Source organism: Lepidochelys kempii, chromosome 5, assembly GCF_965140285.1.
Source record: "Lepidochelys kempii isolate rLepKem1 chromosome 5, rLepKem1.hap1, whole genome shotgun sequence".
Classification (NCBI taxonomy): Eukaryota; Metazoa; Chordata; order Testudines; family Cheloniidae; genus Lepidochelys; species Lepidochelys kempii.
The window spans coordinates 16,519,816-16,543,447 of NC_136384.1; the positions used below are offsets into that span (position 1 = coordinate 16,519,816).

Below are 23,632 nucleotides of genomic sequence, written 5' to 3' on the forward strand. Positions count from 1 at the left end.
AACAATAGGAAAAGTTAATGAAAAAAGCTGGAGCCATGTGCTTCTGATAGGATTCACAAGGTTTGCAGGCTACGGATCTGCAGAGAAAGCAGAACAAAGCCATGTGCCTCCTGGGCAAACCCCTGGGATGGCCTTCCCCATGCTACTCTCTGAAGCTCCCCTTGCCTTGAAGGTTGCGCTGTCATTAGCTACTCCCTCCACCCTGCAGCTATGCATCACCTGTCTCTCCAAGGGGGTCCAAAGCCATGGCGGGGAGTTAAATCTGCTGTGCTCTAAATGGCCGTAACCCTGCATGTCTGTCTGATTGGCACACTGAAGGCACACAAGCTTGTACTTCCAGCAGGTCAGAACTCAAATTATTTGCAGGGAGTACAGTGGGTCACACCCCATCCTGGAGAACTCTGAGTTCAGCGTTTGGGAAGGAATGCCCAAACGTGTCAAGGACAAGCACTTTATGGCACCATGCCCATTCCAGATGGCAGAATTCAAATTCAAGACAGGAAAAGGGAAAGCAATCTACTGTGTACAAGGGGGATGTACAGCCAAGAATGTGATGGTCCCACAATAGCTATTGGAGGGGGTAACACTGACTCACACAAAGCTACATGATGTGCGGGGAGCTTGTAGCTATCAGGACTGGCATACCTTGGAAGAGGAAAACAGAGAGGTTTATGAAGATATGCCTGCAGGCTCTCAGGGAATATGCATAGATGAAAACAATGCCCCAAAAGTGGTGCTACTAAGAAGGAATTGGCAGCTGAAAATTAAGAAACCGGAAGGCATTGTGACACAATAGAATCAGTACTTCGGGCAGCCACAGACTGCAAAGGAAGTGCTTAAGGAAAAAGCTCAAGAAGGTACAGGAAAAAATGGATGGATTTTTAAACATGAGTAAAAAGATGTTAAGGCAGGCAGAAAATCAGAGGAGATTTTTCAAAAGTTCAGAATGTTGGCCTAGCTCTGCTTCCATTGACTCCCGTGGTACAGCTCCCATTGACTTCTATGGGAGCAGAGTTAGGCCATCACTGAAGTTCTGCGAATCCAGTCCTGGGAGTGCAAGCAAAAATCTGGTGGGAAACAGACTAAGGAACAATAAAATGTAGCTGGAGCATGTGTATATTGACAGTACAGCAGCGCACAGACAGAACCAGGCAGACCAGTGCATCCTGCCTTCCGCTGTGGGTCACTGACAGGTGACAAAAAGGAAAACAAGTTGTTTTTGGAGGAAAATGTTGCATGAAACTGCCAACAGCCCAGAAGGCTGTGAGACGTTACGCCCCATATTCTTTATGGAAATATGATTACGATATGAGTATGGTATAACTAAGATATACTTTATGAAATATGGGTCTTGTAAGATATCACTGGAAAGGGGACAGGCTGCATTGCTACAGGCTGGGGACCAACTGGCTAAGTGACAGTTCTGCAGAAAAGGACCTGGGGATTACAGTGGATGAGAAGCTGGATATGAGTCAACAATGTGCACTTGTTGCCAAGAAGGCTAATGGCATATTGGGCTGCATTAGTAGGAGCATTGTAGGAGCAATTTAGATTGGATATTAGGAAAAACTTTTTCACTAAGAGGGTGGTGAAACACTGGAATGCGTTACCTAGGGAGGTGGTAGAATCTCCTTCCGTAGAGGTTTTTAAGGTCAGGCTTGACAAAGCCCTGGCTGGGATGATTTAACTGGGAATTGGTCCTGCTTCGAGCAGGGGGTTGGACTAGATGACCTTCTGGGGTCCCTTCCAACCCTGATATTCTATGATTCTATGATTGCCAGCAAATCGAGGGACGTGATTATTCCCCTCTATTCAATACTGGTGAGGCCATATCTGGAGTATTGTGTCCAGTCCTGAGGCCTCTTTCAACCCTAGTCTTCTATGATTCTACTGTGTGTATTATGGGTTAGAGAGGGACTCTGGTCATACTGTTTTGGAGGGAGCAGGTAATGGTTCCAATTCATTATTACCCTGCACCTTGTGTGGTCATTTATGCCATATCAGAATGGCAGCGTTTTACCCCCACTTTACAAATGACTGTCTGACTACACCAGGTGTAGGGCACTGGAGAATCAGCCCCAATGAATCAGATTGCACCCTGCCTCACTGATAATCAGTTTAGGAGGATTAGATTACCGTTGCTTCACCCTCTCTTAGCTCCATGTTCTCCACTCCAAGTAGGGGTTTTTTGGTTCTCAAATCATTTACAATCTCTCCTTTCAATCAGACTGATGCAGGTACGGGGTAAGAAAAACAAATCCTTCTGGCTTTAGCTGTGTGAACAATCCAAGCCATTATGGCTGGGGAAGCAGCAATAATCACAGCTTTGTAGTCTCTCAGATCAGCTGTGAAAGAAGTCTTCTGACATAGAGATTTCATTCATCCATCTCTGTAGCTTCTTTTGTGGGAATGCTCATTCAGGGATTTGCTCTTCAAGTTTGAAAGAAGTATGAAGTAATTAGCTGAAGAAATTTTGGAGCCACTGGCAACAATATTTCCAAGCTCATGAATGACAGGAGAGGTCCTGGAAGACTAGAGAAGGGCTAACGTAGTGCCCATCTTTAAAAAGGGGGGAAAAGGAGGAGCCGGGCAACTATAGACCAGTCAGCCTGACTTCAGTATCTGGGAAGCTACTTGAGCAATGTATAAAACATTCAATTTGAAAATACCTGGAGGATGAAGGGGTGATCACTAGCATCCAGCATGGATTTACCAAGAACAAATCATGCCAAACCAGCTTGATTTCCTCCTTCGACAGGGAAACTGATTTGGTGGATGTGGGAATGTGATGGACATAATATTCCTGAACTTCAGCAAGGCTTCTGACACAGTCCCATATGACATTCTGATAAGTAAGCTGGAGGACTCGGTGGAACTACCATTAAGTGGATACATAAATGGTTAAACAACCACAAACAAAGTGTAACTATTAATGGAATGATGTGGACTGGAGGGAGGTCTCAGGTGGGGTTCCACAGAGCTCTGTTCTGGTTCCAGTTTTTTTTAACATCTTTATTAATGACCTGGATGTAGGAGTAGAGAGCGTACTGATAAAATTTTCAGATGACACGAAGCTGGGAAGGGTTTGCAAACATTTTGGAGGATACAGCTAAAATTCAAAGGGATCTTGATAAATTGGAGAACTGGGCTACAGACAACAAAATGAAATTCAGCAAAGACAAATGTAAAGCGTTACACTTAAGGAAGAAAAACTAAATATCTAATACAAATTGGGGGATAACTGGTGTGACAACAGCACTACTGAGAAGGATCTGGGAATTGTGGTGGCTCACAACCTCAACATGAGTCAGCAATGCAACATTATTGCAAAAAAAGCAAATGCAATTTTGGGTTGCATTAACAGAGGCATAGCATGCAAGTCACAGGAGGTGATAGTACCTCTCTAACTTGGCATTGGTTAGACCTCAGCTGGAGTACTCTGTCCAGTTTTGGTCACCAATGTATAGAAAGGATGTAGAGAAACTTGAAAGGATCCAGAGGTGAGCAACAAAGGTGATCAAAGGGATGGAATGCAAGCCATATGAGAAAAGGCGGAAGGAACTGGATATGTTTAGTTTGGAAAAGAGGAGATTAAGGGGGAACATGATAGCGGTCTTCAGACACTTGAAAGGCTGCCATAAGAAAGATGGAGAAAAGTAGTTCTCTCTTGCAACAGAGGGCAGGACAAAAGACAAGGGTTCTAACTGCAGCATAGAAGATTTAGATTAAATCTCAGGAAAAACTGTAAGAACAGTAGGACAATGAAACAGACTGCCTAGGGAGGTTGTGGAAGTTCCTTCACTAGAAGTTTTCAAAGGAGGCTGGATAGCCATCTGGTTTGCATGGTTTAGACACAACAAATCCTGCTTCTTGGCGGGAGGCTAGACTAGATGACCCTTGTGGTTCCTTATGACTCTATGATTCTATGATTCTGTGTTTCACTGGGGAGCCCTAGCAGGCAATCAAGGGAATACAAATCAGACTAGGGAGGTTTTGTGGGGGAGTGTCAGGTTGTCATGTCTTCCAAAATGCAGTCAGCCAGTAATGCCTCTTCAAATAGCTACAATAGCTTTATGTAGATCAGAACAACAATAATAAAAATGAAGTAACAAAATAATCAGTTTGCTCAGTGAGAAGTTCTCTTTTACCAACTACACCCAGCCTCACTTCATTCCTAAGTCTTGTCTAGACTTGGGATTTCAGCCATCAGTGGTTAGTTGCTGGTGTAACTGCACCACAGTGTGGACAGACGAAGCTGGTATAATTGGAATTTGGACCATTGTGGTTTAACTTTGCTTTCAACCTAGTCACCCTTTTCTCTGGGGCTTCAAAATATTCACTTAATGACTTTAAAACCATGTATTTACCCATTCTTTCATTTTCAAGTGTCACTACACTTCCCATTTTTGCTTGGAAGCAGAACTGCAGAAATTCCATGAGAACAACCCAGCTCCCTGTATTTCCAGCATGACCAGAAGCAAGACGTAGAAGTTCCAGTGTGTGTTTTGAATAGTGGTTTACTTAATGCTACTCACAATAGGATTCATTTTTAGCGCCTCGGGTGGAACAAGTATCTCAAGTACCACTTGCACTGGCCAGACTGTACCTAGAAGATTTCCCTCTTCAGGGCTATCAACTAAGCACCTTTTTTCAATTGACATATACTGATAAATCACAACATACCTCCTTGGACTTTCCCAGAAATACTTAAACACACAATCTCAAGGAGTTTTAGAGAGCAAACAAGCCTCTTTTACCAGTTCCCAGACAAATCAGAAGCCAGCATCCTGTTGCTCTGCAGGCACACCCAGATTTAATTACAGTAAGCTGCAGAGCACAATTTCCCATAGCATTGCACCTTCAGCTTGTTCTGAGTCACTTCTGACTAATAGCAATACACAGCAAGTAAAAAGGAGAGGTACAAGTTACCAGTAACTATGCCAATATCTGTGTTATGCCTCTGACTATGCTCTGCATGAACTGGGATTGGGTGTGTGAGAAGATTTTCAAGAGTGCTCTGCACTGGCCTAGCTTTGCTCCTGTGGAAGTGGATGGGTGGGAGCAGAGAGAGGCCAATTCTGAGCGTGTTTGAAAATCCCAACCTCCATATTTAGAGTCAGACTGAGACAAGTGATTGTGTAGTTAACAAAATGTGCTGCACCTTCTCGCCTGACTCCTGCCTATTGATTAAGGCAGTTCAGAATTAATTAAGTATAATATTAAATTCTGGATTATAATATTGTACGAGAACTATAAAACAGCAAGCACCAAATTCACACACAGTTGTTGTGGTTTTGTATTTTTTAAAGAGAAATTAGGCAGAGGATGAATTAAAATCTTCCATGGGCCACTTTGCTCTGGCCCCCCCAAAATACCCCAGGCCTTTTTGCCCTAATTCACCTTAGCGAGGCTGTCTCAGTATGCTGCTGTTACCAGTGTGGTTTTAGTTTGTCATATCTATTGCTGCAAAACTTATAAGGAAGACAGTGGAAAAGTACAATTTCCCTGAAGGATTTTCAGTTTCTGAATCTTCAATTTTCTTTGCATCCTTTACTTACCTGAAAGTGAATTAGAAAAGCAGAAACTTTGCTAAATCCGACATGTTCAAGAACACACAATGCTGGATACTCTTAAAGGAATTATTTCACTTGAATGACCTACTGCCCGGGTGGCTTTTAACTTTCCTGCACAGTGAGCTCTTGACATCCTTCTCCAATGAAGTCTAGTTCTAGTATAACAATCGGAGAGTGAAGTTTTTCTCTCTCCCTGACTAGGAAAATTGAAATGTAAAATCTGAATTTTTTTAAATAAACCTGAAATTGGATTTTTAAAAAACAACTGGCTAATATACAAGTTTTACATTCAACCTTGACCAGATGTACTGCCAGTGTTTAGGGCCTGATCCAAAGCCTCTTGAAGTCAATGAGAGTATTTACATTGATGTCAGTGGATTTGGGACCAAGCCTTCACTACTTACCCCTCAAAGCCATAAATGTGTAGCACTGGCTTTTTAGACCTTGTGTGTTACCTGATAGTCCTAGAAAACATTAGTCATAAAAATGTATGCTAAAGACTCAAAGCAAACACCAGCCATCAAATTCTGACTCTCTTCACTTCCTCTCTGCAAAATGAGTGCTCTGCTCAGCCTATATTTTATATTAGCCCAAGTGAACCTGCACAATTCCCTTCATGGCTTCCTGTGCAAGTTTCTCACGCCAGGACCACAACTATTCCAAGAAGGGAGAGTAGGTAATTGCCACAAATAGAGCTGGAAGCATGTGCTAGAATTGCAGACATCCTCAATTGACCCTTGATCCTCAAATACTCCCTTGTGGCTTAGCGCACGGAGGGGCTGCAGATCTCAACTCATAGGATTCTGGAGGAACCAGGATGGAACCTGTGGTTCCTCTCCCAGTTCCTTCACCATCATACTATGCAAAGGAACTACCAGAATTCAGCCCCAGTGGAGCAGGGGTCTTGGAATGACATGGGAGCAATGTCTTTAATACACATAAAGAAAAGGAGTACTTGTGGCACCTTAGAGACTAACCAATTCATTTGAGCATAAGCTTTCGTGAGCTACAGCATCCGATGAAGCGAGCTGTAGCTCACGAAAGCTTATGCTCAAATGAATTGGTTAGTCTCTAAGGTGCCACAAGTACTCCTTTTCTTTTTGCGAATACAGACTAACACGGCTGCTACTCTGAAACCTTTAATACACATAAGGTTTAGTTCAACCCCAGTTTAATGACTCAGTGTATCTGATCTCAGTAATGTGTAGGTATGAGCAATGAACTATATAACACCTGAGTTGTGTGGGATGAAAGGAGCTTTAGGTCTAAAATGAATGATGTGCCTTGCACTTGAAAATAAAGGCAGGACATGCAGCAGATATGGGGAAAGGAGGTTAACACATGGTGGAAACTATCAACATGTTTTAATACTAAATATAAAGGACATTACTTTAAATTAATGTCAACTGGCAAACGTAATGGACCATAGGTTGCACAGTCAAATCCAGGTGTTGCCTACATGACATGAACATGGTGGCTTTGATCCAGTGTCCATGCACAGGTGCCAGCAACACAGAAATCATTGGCACCCTATTAGTGGTCTCAGCAGGGAGGCCAATGATTGAATGGAGGCATGAAGAATGAACTCTCACCTTAACCGGAGAGATGGTTTCTCCACATCAATTCTGAGACGTTGACAGGACACTGTGGGGAAGCTTTTGTGTTATGCCCCATGCTATTGCAATCCTTTAGCTAAAGGAGTTCAATCTCCAAGACTGATAATCTGGTATCTTTCATCAGTAATAATATCACATACATTTATTTCATTTATTCTTTACAAACACAACTGTATGTGGACAGATGCACTAATCTGCTTCCTCGTGAAAAGCAAATACCATATTTCACTGGGCTGAGAGTCCGTTGTTCATGTTTGCGAGTGAGGCTTTTAAAGATAGCTGAGCTGTTCTGATGAATGGTTCTTATGTTTACTTTGATGCAGATTTCCTAGGTGGGGATTACTCTCCAGAAGGATTTCTTCAGATGTTTGAAAACTTGCGTGAGCATTGGCTTTTCCCTTTTCAGAAAAAGAATGAAATGATCTGTGAAGCTCCTAGAGATTAAATAATAGAGCAATTCTAGAAGAAAATCATCTTTAAAAACAATGCAGAACTCCATAGTGGCGGTTAAACACCCCCACAGGCTTTCAGAACTCTCCCACAGCGAAGTGCAATATTGGTGGGGGCGTGGAAGGGATCAGATTGTTGTTTCTTAGACAACAGCATCCCTGCGATCGTGATTGTCTCCTTTAAAAGTGAATTCCTCTGAGTGCAATTAAAATGAATGTGTGTCATCAGGAGTAGGGAGTGCGTGGTAACAGCTGAGCTGCTGGTGCACTGTTCAACTTATATGTCACCCCAGCAGAGGCTGCCTTTGACTGGGAGGTTTCAGAGAAGCAGCCGTGTTAGTCTGTATCCGTAAAAAGAAAAGGAGTACTTGTGGCACCTTAGAGACTAACAAATTTATTGCTGTATGCATCCAGTGAAGTGAGCTGTAGCTCATGAAAGCTTATGCTCTAATAAATTTGTTAGCCTCTAAGGTGCCACAAGTCCTCCTTTTCTTTTGACTAGGAGGTGAGTGATCCCTGGGTTTAGGTTGACTATAAGCTCACTACAGGCCCAGGGTTGCTCCCAGTGAAATTAGTAGCAAAGCTCTTGCTGGGACTTCAGTGAGAGCAGCATTAGGCCAAAGGACCCAGTTCTGTGAGGTGATGAGTACTTTGTACAAGGCGCTGAGCACCATCCACTCCCATTGAACTCCGTGGGCCCCGTCCTGTTCCCATTGAGATCCATGGTAAAACTCTCATTGACTTTTATGTGGGCAGCATCATGTCCATTTGAAGTTGTGGGCGCTCAGCACGGTCATGAACAGGCCCAGCCTCTGTGAAGGGCTTTGGAATAATCTGTGATGGTAATGGAATAATGGATGAGCTGTGGTTAAGAATCAGGAAACATTTTTTATTTATTCTAGTTCTTGAGCTCCTCAAGGTATCTACTATTGACTTGAAAGTCACCCTGTCGACATAGGACCCCATCATGCTGAGTATCCACAACCCCCATTGGTATTAATGGATCATACGCCTACAGCATTTCCATGTACATATGGAGGATTGATCTATTCAAAGCAATGGAAGCTGAGAAAGCACAGCACCCTGCGTGACTGGGTCCTAGGTCGATATAGGAGTTCTCAAGAAAATAATAAGTGCCTCGGGGAACTTAAGGTCTAGATTAAATCAGACACATGACAAAGACGACACATGCAATTCTCACGGTGCTTTTTCATAGATAAAAATACAAGAAACCAGCTTGAGAATGGGAGGTGTCCTCTTGGTCATGTTTTTCATTTAATCTAGACCTGAGGCTCCTTGAGGCGCTTGTTAATTACCTGAAAATTGTTCTGTCTGTGTATGCTGTAGTGTTGGGTTTTTCTTTATTTAATATGATAGCTAAACCTCTGGAATGCCTTGAACTCTGATACAACTGAACAATAATGCTGTACCATGAAAATGCTATGACACAGGAGTCATGGACTCACAGGCCCCAGGCTCCCTCGCCTCATCTCACCTTGAGAGGAACCCCCTTCAGTGTGACAGCCCTTCTTGGGAGTCACACTCTCTCTGGGGTTAAGCCCTGTGCTCCAGCAGCTCCTGGAATCGTACCTCTCTGAGCCTTCAGCATGCCTGTCTCTCACCGTGGGTGAGAACCACGTGCTCTGGACTCCCCGGGGCCTCCACACCCAGAGGGAACAATGCAACCCTGATCTCTAGACGGCAGTGACTCTCAGCCAGCATAAAACAGAAGAGTTTGTTGAAGGTCCGAACTCAGCACAGAAAGTTCTCAGGTCCCTCAAGCCTGGCAAGTCTCAGTACAGCCCAACTGGTCCTGACCCAGTCCTGATGGGCTCTGGCTGTTCTTTGTCCCCAGTCCAGAAGCCCTCTCCTTCCAGCCAACTACCCTTTATCACTTCCCCCCTGAACTCCTCCTCTGTCCTTTGTCTTCTTTCCTGGCCTTAACAGATCACTTGGGCCCTCTCTCTTCCGTCCTTTCTGCCCCACTGGTCAGAACAATTTGTATAGTGGGGATGCTGAGAGCCATTGAACCAAACTGTAAACCCTGTGTCTGATGGAAACCACTTCAAGCCAGGAGGTGCTGCAGCACCCCTTGCACCCCTAGTTCCAGCACCTATGGCTGTGGCTGCCTTTCAGCTCACTGGGGCCCTCTCTCCTCAGCTCCTTTGTCCTCCCACTGGCCAGAACTGGTTGGTTGCCAAAATGGGGCAGCCTCTGGATCACTGTGTCCAGGCTGTTGTTCAGGGTCCAGCCTGCTAGGCGAGGTCACACCTGGTCCTCTGCAACAGCAAACACCCTCTTCCACCACCTTGTTAAACCAGCAACACACAGGGAAATCGAGTCACCCACACTCTTCATGCAAACCATTAAGAAAATAAGAAAATCCCCCTCTCCATCACAAGACCACAAACATAGTTAATAAACAAAAACTTTTAGAAATTCTTACATATTTCCGAGATTTAGCAGATCTACATATCCCAACTAATTTTGCAGGTCCAAGAGAGCTCAGCTGAGGCAAGAAGTTATTATTTATTATTTTATAAATTAGGTTTTTTTAAAATAATACAGACAATTGAAATAGGCGAGTCCCTATGAAAGATACCCTGGACTTTTTGTACTTGTTTATTGTGCTACTCTTCAACAGTCCTCCTGAAAATTAGATCTAATGACTCCAGGGCAAATTCAGCACTGATACAAGCAGGAACAGCTCCCACTAATGATACTAGCTGTTGCATCTGCTGACACCAGAACTGAATTTAATCTATGTGTGAGAGTTTGGTTTAGTTGCTACTTTCAGACCCCTATGTTTTTCCAGGTCTTTTCATTGCATAGTGACTGCAATGAAAAGGCCAATATTTTCTGCATTTATTATCCCAGGAAGACATTTAACAAATAACCCTGGGTATTTTATTTTTGCATTTCAGGGCGCAGCAGCTGGTCTTGGCTACGTTGGGGGATATGTTATTAACACCTACAAGAATTATGACAGCTTTGTGCAGGACAAGTATGCCATGCTGCCAGCAGTGATCATCATTTGTGTTGCTGTAGTGATGTTTATCATTGGGCTGATCGGCTGCTGTGCCACTATCCGGGAGTCACGTGTTGGGCTAGGACTTGTAAGTATTGCGCATTCAGCCATGATCCGTTTCATACAGTGTCCCGAAAGCTGGCTAAATGAGGTGCGGGGCAGAGTCAAGCTCCACTGCAATATATTGGTTCTACTGCAGATGACGCAGCACTTCATTAAGCAGCCTTAGATTGATACTACAATGATGGAACTGTGTAAAACCTAAATAGACTGATAGCCACTTTTCAGGCACAGAAAGAAAACTTGGAACATTATAAGTTGGGGGTGCCCAGAGCAGTGCTGTGTGGAATATAGCTCTTCTATTTCACAAATATTTGGTTTCAGTCCATTTGTTTTGCTTCAGCAAAGCAGCTTTAAAGAACCTAATTTTTGGCCAGGTCTACCCTTAAAACTTACGTTGGTTTATGATATTGGTCAGGGGTGTAATTTTTAGTGACATTTTTACATCAGCAAAATCTTAGCATAGACATTGTTATACCAGCAAGAGTTTGTTTGCCAGTATCACTTATTTTGATTGAAGAACTACTCTGAGCTATACTGACAAAAGCACTCTTTGGGTAGGGTAGGGTAGTAATAGTTTGTCGGGATAACTATACCAGCAAACCTTTCCAGGTGTAGTCTAGATCTTTGTGTTGAGCTTGTAATCAAACCTGTAACCAGGCACGTTTTAGGTGGTTTGCAGTTTCTGTGTAAACAGTTTCCACAAATCTAGTGCAAATTTCTGAAGCTGAGGACCAGTCTGAAGTCATAAATACCTGCTGCATCACTAAAGACCCTTCTGGGATAGAGGGCCCTGCACAATATCAGGGATGAGAGATTGGTTAATTTTGGCCAAAGGCACAAGGAGCAAACCCCCATTCTTGTAAAAAGTGCAATGGGATCCTCATTGTCCATGCAGCACAGAGGAAGACCTTGTGTTTTTTTAAAGGCATCATCAGAGAGATCCTCAGAGTAAATTATGTGGAATTCGGTTCTACTTCAGAAAAAATGAAGGGTTGAAAGAACCCTACTAGGATCTGAACCTCTGGTCTGCATGAGCTTCGAGTATTTAAGTCCTAAGGTATAGGCCACTAACCCAGATGGGTAGCTCAATCTCTGTGACATCACAGTGCAGTGAAACGTCTGTGTCATCCTGCAATATTAATGCATCACAAAGGATTGATATTGTGTATAATATAACAAATCTCAGGCTCATTAAGCCCTCAATAAACTTGGTATGGAAGACATGGGACAGACTCACAGAATTTGGGGATGATAGGCAATTCTGTTATTAGCTTTCAAAACTGGGTCAGCACACAAACTGGTGGCCGTGGTTCTTGGCTGCAGGGAGGGCCCAGGGGTAACCTGTTTCTTGAAGGTGGTCTCTCCTCATTCTTTAGGAGTAGGAATAAATTGAGCCTCATCTTATGACTGACAGTTGTGGTAAAATGGATTGCTTTAGTTCACAATCTTTCCAGATCCCAAAGCACTTTGCAAAGGTGTGTACGTATTGTTGTCCCCATTTTGCAAAGGGGAGCTGGAAATCCAAAGCATTGAAGTGACTTTCCCAAAGTGACACAGCAAATCATTAGCAGAGCCAGGCATAAATGTACGTCTTTTGACCCCCTCAACCCTCAGTTCAATGCCCCGAGTCACGTCGCAAGGGAGGGGATCTGATCATCAAGAAGTGCCAGGTTTCTTTTTTGCACCATGGTTTCTTTATTGAAAAGCTTTTCCTGTATTAGGGAAAAGAAAACTGTCTCAATTTAGGCACATGGGCAGTTCTCGCAGTGAGGTTAGGGAAAATGAGCCATGGTGTAGGATTAGCTTGAAAGGTACACAGAACTGTCTGTACATTTAATGAGGAAATAGTAATGGTTACTTAGCTTTCAGTTCCTCAATAACAAGTACAGCGTTCTTGCAAAACTGACAAGTCTTATATACTAGCATCAGAGGATTTGGCACATTGGATTTAATGAAGCACTCGTCTGATCTTGTGTCTTACCTCTGGCAGTGACCAATGCTTGTTTATTGAGAGGAAGGTAAACTTGTCAGTAGCTACGGGTAGACCAGCCATCCTAACCTGGTCTGTAGCCTTGCTCCTCCTCAGGCCATTGCAAATGGCTCTTTGCATCAGGCTACAGCTGCCTGTGAATAACAAAAAGGTAGTTTCCTGACCCACACTTTATCAGTCAGATCTGCTGTTCTATGGTACAAAACAAACAGCAGCAACACAACTGCTGTGTTTTCTCAGGCAGCTCCGTCTTGTACCTGATAATTGGAAAGGTAGCAGCAGGTCAGCCATTTTCAATTAACTTTACCGCTCTTCTGTCTAAAAGGAGCTTTGCACAGTCAGGACCAGCTCCCCAGCTGGTGTAAATAATCACAGCTCCATTCATTTCAATGGAACAATACCAGTGTTCGCCAGCTGAGGATCTAGCCCTTAGTTTTGAAAATCAAGAACAGTTTGGCACCATCTGCAGGAGGAGCGTGACCTGTGTTGTCAACAGATGTTAACCACAGGCCCCTCCTGGTCCCCTCAAAGGGGGAAAAGTTTTCTTGCATAGTATAACCAGGAATGAATCCTTTGCAGAAAGTATGCCAGACTCCTCTCTCCAAAGTCTTGGGTGGTCAGAGACCAGAATCTTCCCACTAGGGGTGGAGCATGCTTTTTTGAATGAGTACTGAAGACAGTTTAGTTCTGTCTACCCTGTTGGCCAAACTGTTTTCAACTCCAGGAAGAGCCAAGGGCACTGTCACCATCCTCGAGGACCCCCTTGTGCTGTGCATGACGCAACATTTCAGCAACTCTGCCTCTCTCGGCTCTCGTAGCTTTTCTCACAGTTCTCCCTCTGCATGGTTCTTATCAGGCACTTTCCACAGAGGGGGGCTCCAGACCACCTCTCTCCTAGATCTCCCTCTCCCAGCTGCACTGGGCTCCTTCCTTTTATTCCTCCCCGAGCTTAACACATCCTCCAACAGGCTGGGGCTAAGAGAGATGTGAGACACTAGTTAACTCCTTACTGGCCACTGTGAAATTGATGCATCCTTTCACAGTAACCCATGGTTGATAAATGTTCCTAGTGTAAATATACTTTTTGTGGTGTAGTTATTCTTTGAAATAAGTCTTTGAGATCCCATGAAGCCCTGATTATTAACCCATTCAGGTGTTATATTCTGATGCTGTTTCACAGAAATTTCTGGAGCTCTTTCTGTTTGGAGAGACAACACTGGATAATAACACCATGCTTTGCCTGGCTTGTTTAGCACTAAATTTGCATTTTGATTCAAACACTCTGGCCATCCTCCTTACCGTACCTCTCTTCTGATTTCAGTTCCTGGTCATTATCCTGATTATCTTTATTGCAGAAGTGGCAGCTTTTGTTATGGGATTCATTTACAGAGAAAAGGTAAGCTAAAAATTAGTACGTCTATTCTAATACCGAAGAAAAAGAAGGGGTCTCTGGGACAATCAGGGTCCAGACACTTCAGGGTGAGAAATGAGGTTCTGGACCCCAAAGAAAAAGCAGTTGAATCAACTGATTGTATATAACTTTATTGTTCTATAAAAATGTATTAAGTAAGGTATCATATAAAAGCTGGGGACACACTGGTCATGAATATCATTGTGTGATATATGTATGGATGACGTGTAAAGAGTTATGTATGTGTGCTGGAAATATGTTCTTAAAATGTGTTTGGGAGTCATACATTGAGCCTGTCCTAGACAAAGGAATGTGGATTTCCCTGCCTGATTAACATGGTTACAGGCAGAGGACAATGAAAGTACATTTACATATGAGGTAAACAAAGCAAACAAACTAACAAGCAATGGTGGAAGGAGCTTAGTGAACTCACCGGTTGTCAGAGTCTGCATCTTCAGAAGCCCTCCTGGCTCTTGAGGCAGAGACAATGGACTTTGGGTAATATAATGGGAGCAAAAAGAGATTTTGTTTATCCATCACTTACGGGACATGGGATACAGTACCCTCTGGTCCTGTGGAAGGTGGATCCCCTAGCCTGGAGGACTAGAGATGCTGCTAGCTTGATGTAAGTAAGAAAACTGCTAGGCAAAGATTGTAACTTGCTAAAATTAAGTTTTAGACACTAGAAAGTGTGTTGCGTTTTGTTTTGTTTGTAACCTGTCTCTTTTTCTCTTGCTAATAAACTTATTCTTAGTTTTACTGTAGACCATCTCAGTGCTGTTGTAGTGAAGCAAGTGTGAGTCCTCAACTAAACTGACAGGCTGGTGTGTACCCTGTCCCTTTGGAGGCAGCAAACTTAATTTCTATGAGTGTCACAGTGACAGGGACTAGACACTGCAGAGAGATGTCTCTGGGAGAACTCAGGAACTGGGGTTCACTCATTGTTACCTGCAAAGCAAGGTTTAGATTGGAAGAGTCTTGAGGAATTTGCTGCTGAGGTAAATAGACTGGTGTAGCAGGGAGCTGAGGCAGTTTAAATTCCAGTAAAGCCTCACTCTTGCTGAGGCAGAGAGGTAACACAGTGGCTTACAGCTCTAAGTGTCCTGAGCAGAACGTCACAGTCTCCTTCTGTGAATTTGTTTTCTCCCACCCATCTTCTCACCTCTGATCCTTTATTCTCAATTCTTCAGGATAGAAGGGTGGAGAGTGAGTACAGAATAGGCCAGACACGTGCTGTGTAGAATGAAACCCTAAATAATGTGTGGATTTTTCTGAAAGAAGATGGAGACGGGTAGTACTTAGCTTAGGTATCAGAGCAACCTTCTAATCAGCTTGCTGTCATGAATGTTCACAGAAGAGGGTTCTGAAAGTCAATAAGAGAATTATTTATGTCCAAGAATGCCAGCAGGGTTAAGTGGCACCAGTATTTTACCAAAAGCATTACTTCACTTTTCATTGCACTCAATTTTGCTGGGTCTAGGAATCTTCTAAAATTTCCATTTTAGAAGCTTCTGAGCTGCTGTCCTGATACAGAATATGCACTGTGTTTTCTCATTTCAGGTAAAAACAGATGTGCAAGGCACAATGAACACAGTCTTCCAGAAATATGACGGGACAAGTCCAGAGTCTGGTGTTGTGGATTACTTGCAAGAACAGGTAGGAAAACTTCTGATCTGCTGCTGAGAATGATTTAAAGATATCCCGTAGACATTAAACTATGCATGCAGCCTTTAGGGGGAAATCAGCCTGCTACTTTCTAAAACCTGTTCTGCAAAATGCTCAGCACTGTCGGTCCTTATTCACTTCAGTGGCAATTGAGAGTACTCAGCTCCTTGCAGGTTTGAACCATAGGGCCCTGATCCAAAGTCCATTTAAGTGAACGGACTTAAGAAAGACTACTATTGACTTAAATGGGCTATAGATCAGGCCCTAAATGAGTGTGCTTAAATGGTCGTCCACAGAAATTTCTTCTGCCTTAGGTCCTATGCTGCTACGTTTCACCATAGTATCTGAACTTTCCCTAATGAATAAATATTAGGAATTTTTATTGTACTGTGGAAATTTGGTCTGTTTTATCTACTGGTAGCTTCTTGATGTACTGAGATTTTTGTATAAATCCATCCTCCCTGGTGATTGTAGCCACACAAATAATATTACTAACAAAAGAAAAGGATGTACTTCTGATCTTGTTTGTGTTCTGTCTGTAGTTCATATGCTGATGAAGCAACTTCCCTTTTCCTCCTTCCATTATTTTCAGACTATGTACAGTAGCAGCAGAAGAAAAGTGCTGTAGGGGCCAAAACCTGTGCAGGGCTGAGAGCTCTGTACTCTGATTTCAATGGGACTGGAGGGCACTTGCCTTTAAAAAACAAACAAACAAACCCCACTACTGTAGTGGTCTAATTCACTACACCTTACAACAGTGTGACTGTGCTGTTTTGATGGATTACTTTAGAGTACTGTAATTTTTTTATTAGTCAGCATCTTGCAGAGACTTACCTGCATGACATTCCTAAGAATGGTAGAACTTAGCTCGGTTTGCATTCATTTAGTTACTTGTTGTTTCACAGCTTCGATGTTGTGGAGTAACTAACTACACCGACTGGACAACCACCCAGTGGTTTAATACCACTGGCAATAACAGTGTTCCTCTGAGCTGCTGCAAACAAGATATTAAGAACTGCACAGGACAACTGAATGAGCCACAGGATCTCAATACACAGGTGAGGATAAATTACCCTGAAACTGGAAACTGCCACCATGGGCTGTGATCTCATTAGATTCCTCTGAGCCAGCCAGAGGCTGAAGCTAGCAGAGCAGCTGCAAAAAGCAGTCCAAGCAGGGACTCACAGACATTGAGGATCTCATCAGACTATTTTCTATGGTTTTTAGTCTAAACATTCTTTTTCCTGAGCTGATTGGCTCTTTGCTCCAACCTGTTCTGCCCCCTCCTTTCCTTTGTCTTTCCATTTAGCTAATCCCCTCCTTAGGCCTGGTCTGCACTGCAAAGTTAGGTTGCATTGCCTTGCATTGACCTAGCTGGGCATGTGTCTACACTTAAATTTGTCTCCCACTGATGTAAGCGCCTTGTAACAGCAACTCACTAACACCGCCTCGATGTATTGCGCTCGAAGCAGCACCTATGTTGACCCTAACAGTCTCTAATGGCTGTCCCACAATGTCTAGCACTGACCACCCTGGGCAAAGCTGTGAACTCCACTGCCCAGGGGTCACAGAGACTGGAAGGCCCGTCCTCCTTTAAAGCCCTGCAAATTTTGAAATACCTTTTTCTGATTGTCCAGCTTGGTGAGCACACCTAGCAGCTCTCCACTGCTGTGTGTAACCGTGCTGCTGACCATGGTAGCTACATGCTCTGGCTTGGGGTAGACAGGACGTACTGGGTCTGCTGGGCCTGTGGGGAGAAGAGACTGTGCTTCGGCCCAGCCCTAGAAACGTGGACATCCATGAGCAGATTGCACAGGGGATGCAGGAGAAGGGCTACGACAGGGACCAGCAGCCGAGCTGTGTGAAAGCGAAGGAACTGCATCAGGCATATCAGAAGGCCAAGGAGGCCAACAGCTGAGCTGGTGCTGAGCCGCAGTCCTGCCGCTTTTACAAAGAGCTGCAGGCCATACTTGGTGGAGACACCCCCTCCCTCACCCATGAAGACCACTGTGGATACCTCCGAGGAGCCCAACCACAGACCCCTGCCATGAACAGCGAGGATGAGGAGGATGGGGGGACATATGAGTGAGGGTGTACAGCTAGGCCGCGAGCCAGGACCTCTTTGAAGCCTCACTGCAGTCTACTCAGTCCCAGCAGTCGAGGATGGGCGAGCCCAGTGCGGGAATGGAACCTCGGGTAAGTGTGTAATTGCATTTTCCATTACAATGATGTGATGATGGCACCCCCAACTTAACAGGACACAGCTATTGACTTTAATTAATTTACTCATCCTAGAAGAGGTAGCAGTACGAGACATACCCAGGGTACAATCTAGACTAATGAACAGCTGTGTCGCCCCAGCCCTCTAATGTGGAGTGCCTTTGCTGTTATTGCCTCCACTCCTGGACTGCTCACAAACAGCCTCTTGTAAATTACTCCCAGCTATGTCTGTGTGCGACTTGCAACCTGCTGGCCATACTTGGGCTTTTACCTGCTTGAGTTATACTGCAGGGTGACGCCAGCACGCTCCCAGTGCAGACTTTTCCCCAGAAATGTACGTCTTGTACTGCTCAGTCCTCTCCTGGACAATACAAGCTCATATAAAATCCGTGCATTTTATATGCACAAATCCTGTTATCCCAAATGGAGTTTCCCAAACACTTCAGTTCAAACACACTGCCTTACATAAAACAATAAATCAAGTTTATTAACCACAGAGAGAGAGAGTTTAAGTGAATACAAGTAAGGAGGCAAAAAAGCTAGAAATGGTTACAAGAGAAATAAAGATAAAATGCAACTCATGACTAACATAACAAACTATGTTAAATTCAAAGCAAAGTTTCTCTCATCTCATGGTCTCAACAGTTTTACTGTCCGAACTTCTAGGCCAGTACCCCTTTTTCTGTGTAATGGTTGCGTCCTTTGTTCCTTCTGGTGCAGTGAATCAATGGACAGAGAGTGAGAGGAAAAGGAGGAGAGGTGTCTTGGGGGGGTTAGTCCCTCATTTTCACAGTGTTAGTTCTCTCTTCCAGTTGAGTTTCAGGAGACAAAAAGTCTACAATGGAGGATATCTTCTGCTGGTTTTCCCACCTTGTGCTTGATGACTCTCTTTGCTGCTTAAATGAAAATTAAGCACAGCACACATTCTTTCGTTTGAGACAGTCTTGTTTGTCAGCTTCTGTCTGGGCAGCACTGTGGTTTGGAACGTGTGCTAACAACACCATACAGTGGAATCTTATAACTTTGCATACCATGTCGCCACACGTTCTTTATCTGAATATATTGACCAACAAATTGAGTTTTCAAACGATACCTCACAAGGCATACCTTTATACAAAGATTATTACGGTAGTGTGCAAGGGGTGTGTTGGGGATACACACTGTCACAACACAGAGGTAGCATTGTTATCTGCTTTTCATTCCCCTCTAGAGTTAGGCAGTCAGGGCTTGGGGTGCAGTTTGTTTATGTATACAAGGATGTCCCTTGAATCTTCCAGAGATCTCAATGAAACTTACATGGAGATACTCTGCAATCTTCTCCTGAAGGATTCAAGGGATGACAGCCTTGTTTTTTCCTCTGTGGTAGGACACTTTCCCATGCCTGTCAGCAGTACACAGGCTAGCAGCATATGGGCCCAGGTGGCTTTGGGGCAACAGCAGCAACTGTGCTCTTGTCACCCTCAGGAGTGAGATATCAGTTAAAATCTCTACTTCCTGTGGAAAATGGTGCCAGTATTCAGTGTCATATATTCATTTTCATGCAACCAAGCAATTCCTTCCTCATTTCCCTCACCCTCTGGGCCGTTCTCACCATGGCTGGAGCTGTGAGTTGTACCATGAACAAGCACGCCAAAGCAGAAGTGTCAATAAGCCTGTATTGTTTAAAACTTGAAGGAAGCAAGGGAAGGGAGTTTTGAATCTTTACTTTTGCTTTCCCATTGTGACTATACTGACAATGGTTCCTCTGTGTATTTTGTCTGTAGCTGTTGCCGTTGCAGCCTTGAAGAGTTCCCCTTCCACACCTGTGCAATGCCCGAGCAAGATAAGGAGGATAAAGAAGAGGACTCAGGATGACATATTCAATGAGATCCTGCAAGCCTGTGCTGCATCGGACTGTGAGCAGGGGGCCTAGAGGGTGAATGTTGCAGACAGTGTGGAGAAGGAAAGAGCTGACAGTAGAAAGGCCCAGGAGCACCATCAGGAAAAGGAGTGGGAAATGCATGAGGACATAACGGGGCTTCTCCATCAGCAAATACAGATACTTCAGACTCTTGTGAATCTACAGTCGCTCGCCTCCCTTTGCAGTCTGTGGAAAATTCCATTAAACACCTCGATACACCTCCTCGGTACCTCAGCATTCCATGTTGCATCAGGGGCTCCCTCCCCTACCACTCTGCCCCAGGGGACAGTAAGGACAACCACAGCTTCACAGACGCTGACCTGTGAAAGCCACGGTTCCTGTATGTGCAGCTAAAATGGACCTGAATGTTCTTTCCCCTTGTTAAAATTCTGTTCCATTAATTTATTAATTTATTAAGTTTTTAATGTGTTTGTGTTTAAATCACACAGATTTTTCTTTGCCCTGGTTTTGTTTCTCAAAAAATTCTATTCTTTGGAAAGTAATTAATCTTTATTAATTCACAGCATGTCACAAAATCATAGAAATGTAGGGCTGGAAGGGGCCTCGAGAAGTCAAGTCCAGTCTATTGCTCTGTGGCAGGACCAAGTATCACTACTAGACGATCTCTCACAGGTGCTTGTGCAACTTCTTTTTAAATGCTGCAGAGTACCTAATGGTACTGAAACCACCCACTTATGTGTTATTGTACACGTTGACACAACTTATAGAACCAGTGACAAACACAGTGTAATAATCTTAAATGGACAGCAAGCACCTCAAAATTAATAGCTGCATTGACAGTGTTCTATTCATAGATATATGCCAAGCATCACACAATTCCTGACTGGCCCCAAAACAGCAGGGCCAGATAGAGCACAGTACATCACAACGACCTACTGTGGCTTGCTTTTAAAGTGCTCTTTCAAAACCTCCCTGAACCGTATAGCTCCATGTTAAGCTCTTCTAATAGCCCTTGTGTCTGGCTGTTCAAACCCAGCAGACAGCTGCTCCACCTCCATCCCGGCAGCAACATTCCCCACTTTGTTTCACAGATATTATGCAGGACACAGCAGGCAGCTGTAACCATTGGGGTGTTTTTTCACTGAGATCCAATCTTGCAAACAAACCAGCATCCAGCATCCCTTCAATCTACCAAAAGCACATTCAGCAGTCATTCTGCACCTGCTCAGCCAGTATTTGAATCTTTCCTTGGTGCTGTCAAGAAGGCTGGTGTACATCTTCTTGAGCCAAGGAAGCATGGGGTAGGCTGGGCCCCTTAGGATCACTACTGGCATTTCAACATTGCCAATGGTAATCTGCCAGTCAGGAAGGAAAGTTTCTGAACAGTCCTGGGCTCTTAAACATGCAAGCGTCATACACCTTCCCTGACCAGCCAGCAGTGATGTTGATGAAACATCCCTGGTGATCCAGCAACGCTGCATAACCACAGAAAAGTAGCCCTTTCTGTTGATGTACTCTATGGCAAGGTGGGCTGGCGCCAAAATAGGGACATACATGCCGTCTATCGCTCCACCACAGTTTTGGGAACCCCACTGCCGCAAATCCATCCAATGTGTCCTGAACATTGCCTTGAGTCACAGTCCTGTGTAGCAGATGATGAATGGTCCTGCACATTTGCATTACAATGCCTCCCCCCCGCCCCCCCCAGTGGATTTTCCAACTACAAAATTATTTCCCACTGACTGGTAGCAATCCGGTGTTGAAAGTTTCCACAGTGCGATCTCCACTCCACTTCTCTGCTTCTCCACTGTCAGTGCAGCTCTCATTCTAGTGTCTTTGTGCTGGAGGGCTGAAGTGAGCTTGGCACACAGATGCAGGAATGTGGTCTTGTGCATCCAAAAGTTCTGCAGCCACTGTTCATCACCGCAAGTCTGCATTATGATGTGATCCCACCAGTCAGTGCTCATGTCTCAGGCCCAGCAGCGGCGCTCCACTGTCGGCAGCTGCTCAGTGAACGCCACCAACAACCTTGAATTGGTTTTTGCTGTGTCTCACAGCAAACTGACCTTGACAAAACCGCTGATTCAGTTCTTCTTGTGGCTCTGAAAATACCGGAGGATCATGCATCCTGTGCTTGCAACACTTACGACAAGAGTCCAGAGCTGTATGGAGAGTGAGGAAGGCCACAAGGGTTCATGGGATTTTTTAAAAAGGCCTGAAAATTATGGGATATAGATGACTTTTATGGGATGGAGACAGTTAGCTGCTGGGAAGCTGACCCCTTGCTCCTACTCATCCCTGCACAACTCATTTCTGCCGCACTGTGCAATGCCAACATTTCCTAAAAGACTGGATAGTGGTGGGTTGCACACTGGGATACCTGTCCATGGTGCATTGCACTATGAATCTGTATAAGCACTCCTGGTGAGTATGCACAGCGCCAACAAAAGGAACCAAGTATGCATGCGCACAAGCAGTCTACTAACTGCAGCGACTGTATGCTGACGTAACTTGTGTCAACAAAAGCTTGTAGTGTAGACTTGGCCTTACATAACCCCACTGAAAGGATTTCAATAATAAAAGCACTAAAAATCACACAGGGCGACATTTGTAGCCATCACATTGTTCTCACATTTGAACCTCCAAGGCAACTTGTCAGAAGCTCGGACTGGATGACAGGGGATGGATCACTCAGAATTGCCCTGTTCTGTTCACTCCCTCTGAAGCATTCTGGCAGTGGCCACTATTGGAAGACAGGATACTGAGCTAGATGGACCATTGGTCTGACGCAGTATGGCTGTCCTTATGTTCACTCTGTATGTTATATCCCTTTCCCCTACCCTTTATCTGTCTTGACTGTTAAGATTGTAAGCTTTTAGGGGCAGGGACTGTCTCTCATTATGTTTTTACTCTGTCTAGCACAATGGGGCCTCATTCTTGGTTGGCCCTTAGGCACCATCATGATATGAGTAATAATATTTTCATAATCTGTGCCTGATCAGTACTGGATAGGAGACAATCTAGGAAAACCCAGCTGCTGTGGGAAGTGTGTTGGGGATTTGGTAGATGACCCTGCTACCTCACTAGTAAATCAATCCTTCAGCTTGGGAGCATTATCCTACCTACCCTAGATTTTACATCAAATTCTGGAATAAATTATGACATTCATTCAGTATTCATAGGGTTTAATTCAGAAAAAAATTGCACCCATCTTCTCCACTTTGGGACCCCACAAACCGTCATTTTACGTTGTGGACACCACCACAGGCCTCATAGCTCTGTATGTGGCAACTTCCTTTATAGAGTAACTGAATGGAGCCATATAAGACTCATAGAAAGTACAGATGACAGAGTTATTAGCTTGTCGAGTGCATCTCCCGAGCAGTGCAAGAGCAGTAGCTTGTTTCAAGTCCATCAAGACTGCTGCCATTGGCCGCATGGGTCATAGCAGGGCCACACAAGGTCTTGCCCCTGCGAGATTGTGTGCAAAACCTGCCCCATTGTATTGGATTTGATGGTTTGTTCTCAGTTTAATAGTGTAATCAAATGGCAGCTAAATCTTCCTTTTCTACATCTCCACAGGGCTGTGCAGAGAAAGTGGAATATGGGCTACAGGCTGTATTGAGCTATGCTATGCTCGTAATCCTAGGATTTGCCATCATAAAGGTATTTAATTGTAAAGACATACATTTCTTCCCCCACAGAAAATAGTGCCATTTTCCTCTCCTTGGGGCTCTCACTCCCACAATCCCTTAA

The 23,632-nt window shown here is 44.1% G+C and overlaps 1 protein-coding gene across 1 annotated transcript in view; it reads left to right on the top strand.

The window, feature by feature from the left end:
- The window catches only part of LOC140911138 (tetraspanin-36), a 44,227-nt gene that overhangs the window by 17,294 nt on the left and 3,301 nt on the right, over positions 1-23,632 (top strand). The window contains exons 2-6 of the mRNA XM_073343531.2: positions 10,563-10,754; positions 14,041-14,115; positions 15,691-15,786; positions 16,701-16,853; positions 23,459-23,542. Of these exons, the coding sequence (XP_073199632.1) occupies positions 10,563-10,754; positions 14,041-14,115; positions 15,691-15,786; positions 16,701-16,853; positions 23,459-23,542 (600 nt within the window). The remainder of the gene's footprint in view (positions 1-10,562; positions 10,755-14,040; positions 14,116-15,690; positions 15,787-16,700; positions 16,854-23,458; positions 23,543-23,632) is intronic.